The sequence below is a fragment of the Capsicum annuum genome, unplaced genomic scaffold (genome assembly GCF_002878395.1).
Source record: "Capsicum annuum cultivar UCD-10X-F1 unplaced genomic scaffold, UCD10Xv1.1 ctg70516, whole genome shotgun sequence".
NCBI lineage: Eukaryota > Viridiplantae > Streptophyta > Magnoliopsida > Solanales > Solanaceae > Capsicum > Capsicum annuum.
This window is the reverse complement of record NW_025880255.1, coordinates 1-2435: the sequence shown is the minus strand read 5'-3', so window position 1 is coordinate 2435 and position 2435 is coordinate 1. Positions and strand designations below refer to the sequence as shown.

General features: G+C 37.5%; 1 protein-coding gene across 1 annotated transcript; it reads right to left on the bottom strand.

The window, feature by feature from the left end:
- Nucleotides 1-2340, bottom strand: LOC124894142 (protein TRIGALACTOSYLDIACYLGLYCEROL 1, chloroplastic-like; the record flags this gene model as incomplete). Its single annotated transcript, XM_047404892.1, is given in 2 exon segments — nucleotides 1-1032; nucleotides 1225-2340. Coding segments are annotated over 2 exon segments (1079 nt in total), but the record flags the coding sequence as incomplete, so codon positions are not given.
- Nucleotides 2341-2435: the final 95 nt, after the last annotated feature.

Here is a 2435-nt window from a genome sequence, read left to right as displayed (position 1 = left end):
CAGTTCTTCAGGGAATCACCAGCACCCTGGAAGAAACAATAAGAGAGAGCAAAGTCAGCTACGAATATGCCAACAAGAGACAAAACTACTGCTGAAGTAGTAGACTCTCCAACCCCTTTGGCACCTCCCATTGTGGTGACTCCCCAAGCACAGCTTATGATAGATATAATAGCACCAAACACCTGTGATTTAATCATCGCACTGACAATGTCCCATGATCTAAGAGCTCTCTGAGCAGAATCCAAAATTATGTTTATGCTAATTCCATAAACACCGTCAGCTAAAAGGGCGCTGGATGCCATTCCAAGAGTAAAGCACATTAGGGTCAAAAATGGTAAGGCAATGCAGGAAGCAATCACTCTTGGTGTCACCAAATAATCAACAGGATTTGCACCAAGAACTCTAAGCGTGTCCGTCTGCTCAGATACCTGCATTGTGCCCAGTTCTGCAGCAAATGCACTACCGATACGCCCAGCAACTACAATTGATGTCACAACGGGACTTAGCTCTCTTGAAAAGGCAAGGGCCAAAACTCCACCAACAGATCTATTCAACCCTAATCTAGTGAATTCTCTAACAAACTGGATAGTGAAGGCCATGCCAACAAAAGCTGCAGTTAACAAACATACACCCACTGATTTAGGTCCAACTCTTTCCAACTGCTGAAGAGTATTCCTCCAGTGGATTTTACCCTTTATGATCCTAATAATAACCTGCCCTGCCAAGATAAGAACTGATAATCCCCTCCATAAGTACCTGGGAGGTGACCACTTACTCAAGAACGTTTCTCCTCCATTTTCCCATTCTTCCGCCATAGATGTGTCTTTTATAGATGTCGTTGTGTCCTCTTCAGAAACAGAGAGACTTGGATAACCATCATTAGAGTTAGGAATCACACAGAACCTTTTCAGTTTGCAAGATTTTAGAACCTTCTGGATCTGAGCTCCTTGATTAAAGTCAAATTTCTGGGGAATCCGGTTCAAGCTCAAAATTTTTAGAGTCGTATGATTACTCAACTTACTGGACCTGCCTCTGCAATCCATGCAAACCTAATGTGAGTCAATCTAAGTGACTAGTTTTTAGAAATCCACATAGAAACCATGCATGGTAAACAGAAAGTTAATATAAATGCATCAAGTGGCATGTTATGAATCCATATACACAATATTGCAAGTAAGATACACTGTAATATACAAATGCAATCCAAGAGGCAAAGAGAGAAACCTTCCGAAAAAGTGAAGAAGAGGATAACAATGAGAAACCGCTTGCATGTTGGTCTCAGACTAAGGCCTATTATAAGTGGATCTTGGGTCTTTTATGTCCCACTCAGCACAAGAAGATGACCTGCTTTAAGTATAAAGAAGCGTAAATCATTACACATTTAGTATCTCAACTTCAAGGAGGACATAATTTTATGTAAAAGATTTGCAATAAATCAAGCAGATGGCATCTGTAATATTTAAGACATTTGACATAGAAATCTGAGACATCAGAATTACGAGCTGAGCAAGTATCTTCTTTTGTCTTATCAAGAAAACTACACAGACGAGCAAGTATCTTCTACAATCCGCATCATCATATAACAATGCCCCTGTACTATTTCTAAGGCATTTCGACCTTTAAAAGTATAAAAATTCCCTCACTAAAGATGTTCAAAAATAAAATGACAGGATTAATAGGCAACTTTCACATGCCCTATGAAGACATATTAATCAATCTAATAGAAAGATGGAATATAAGAAAGTATCTACACTAATAACAAAGTCCCTCATCTACTTACAGTGAAGCACATTTTTTCGCATCCTAGAAGGTGTACCTTGTGCTCCTCACCACATCTCGCCAGAAGGTTTTTCCATTTCCTTGATCATTGGTTACTAGAAAAGCTTTTCTTCCTTAAAATATTTGGATGACTAAATACTAGATAGCAAATTATAAACGGCTAAAGCAAAATGAGAGAAAAATTGAGTGTAAAACAAAAAAAAAAAAAAAACTAAGAGAAGATGAATTTTCCCAAACAAAAGTCTATATCCTTCCAAGTTCCTACATGATGAGTCTGATATCAAATCCTACAGTTCTTACTCGCTTCCACGCAGAAAATTCCCCCTACTTCATACCATTAACTCATAAATTTCAAGGACTAACCTTGTACAAAAGTGAAACAAGTTATCACTACAACGATAAAACAGAAAGAAGGCAAGCGAATTCTATTGCACACAAGTTTCTTAACAATGTAAAATACATAAAGACCATGAATCAGAATCCCCTATATGGTCGAACAGTCATACTAGAAAAAGTTCAACTTCAAATACAGTCATCTTAATCAATATTACTATAAAAAGCAACCAAAAATCTACAAATGTCCCCAAATTTGTAATTCATAGGTTGAATACATTAGGAACTCCAGTAAAAGTATTTGCAGAAATTACCATTATTTT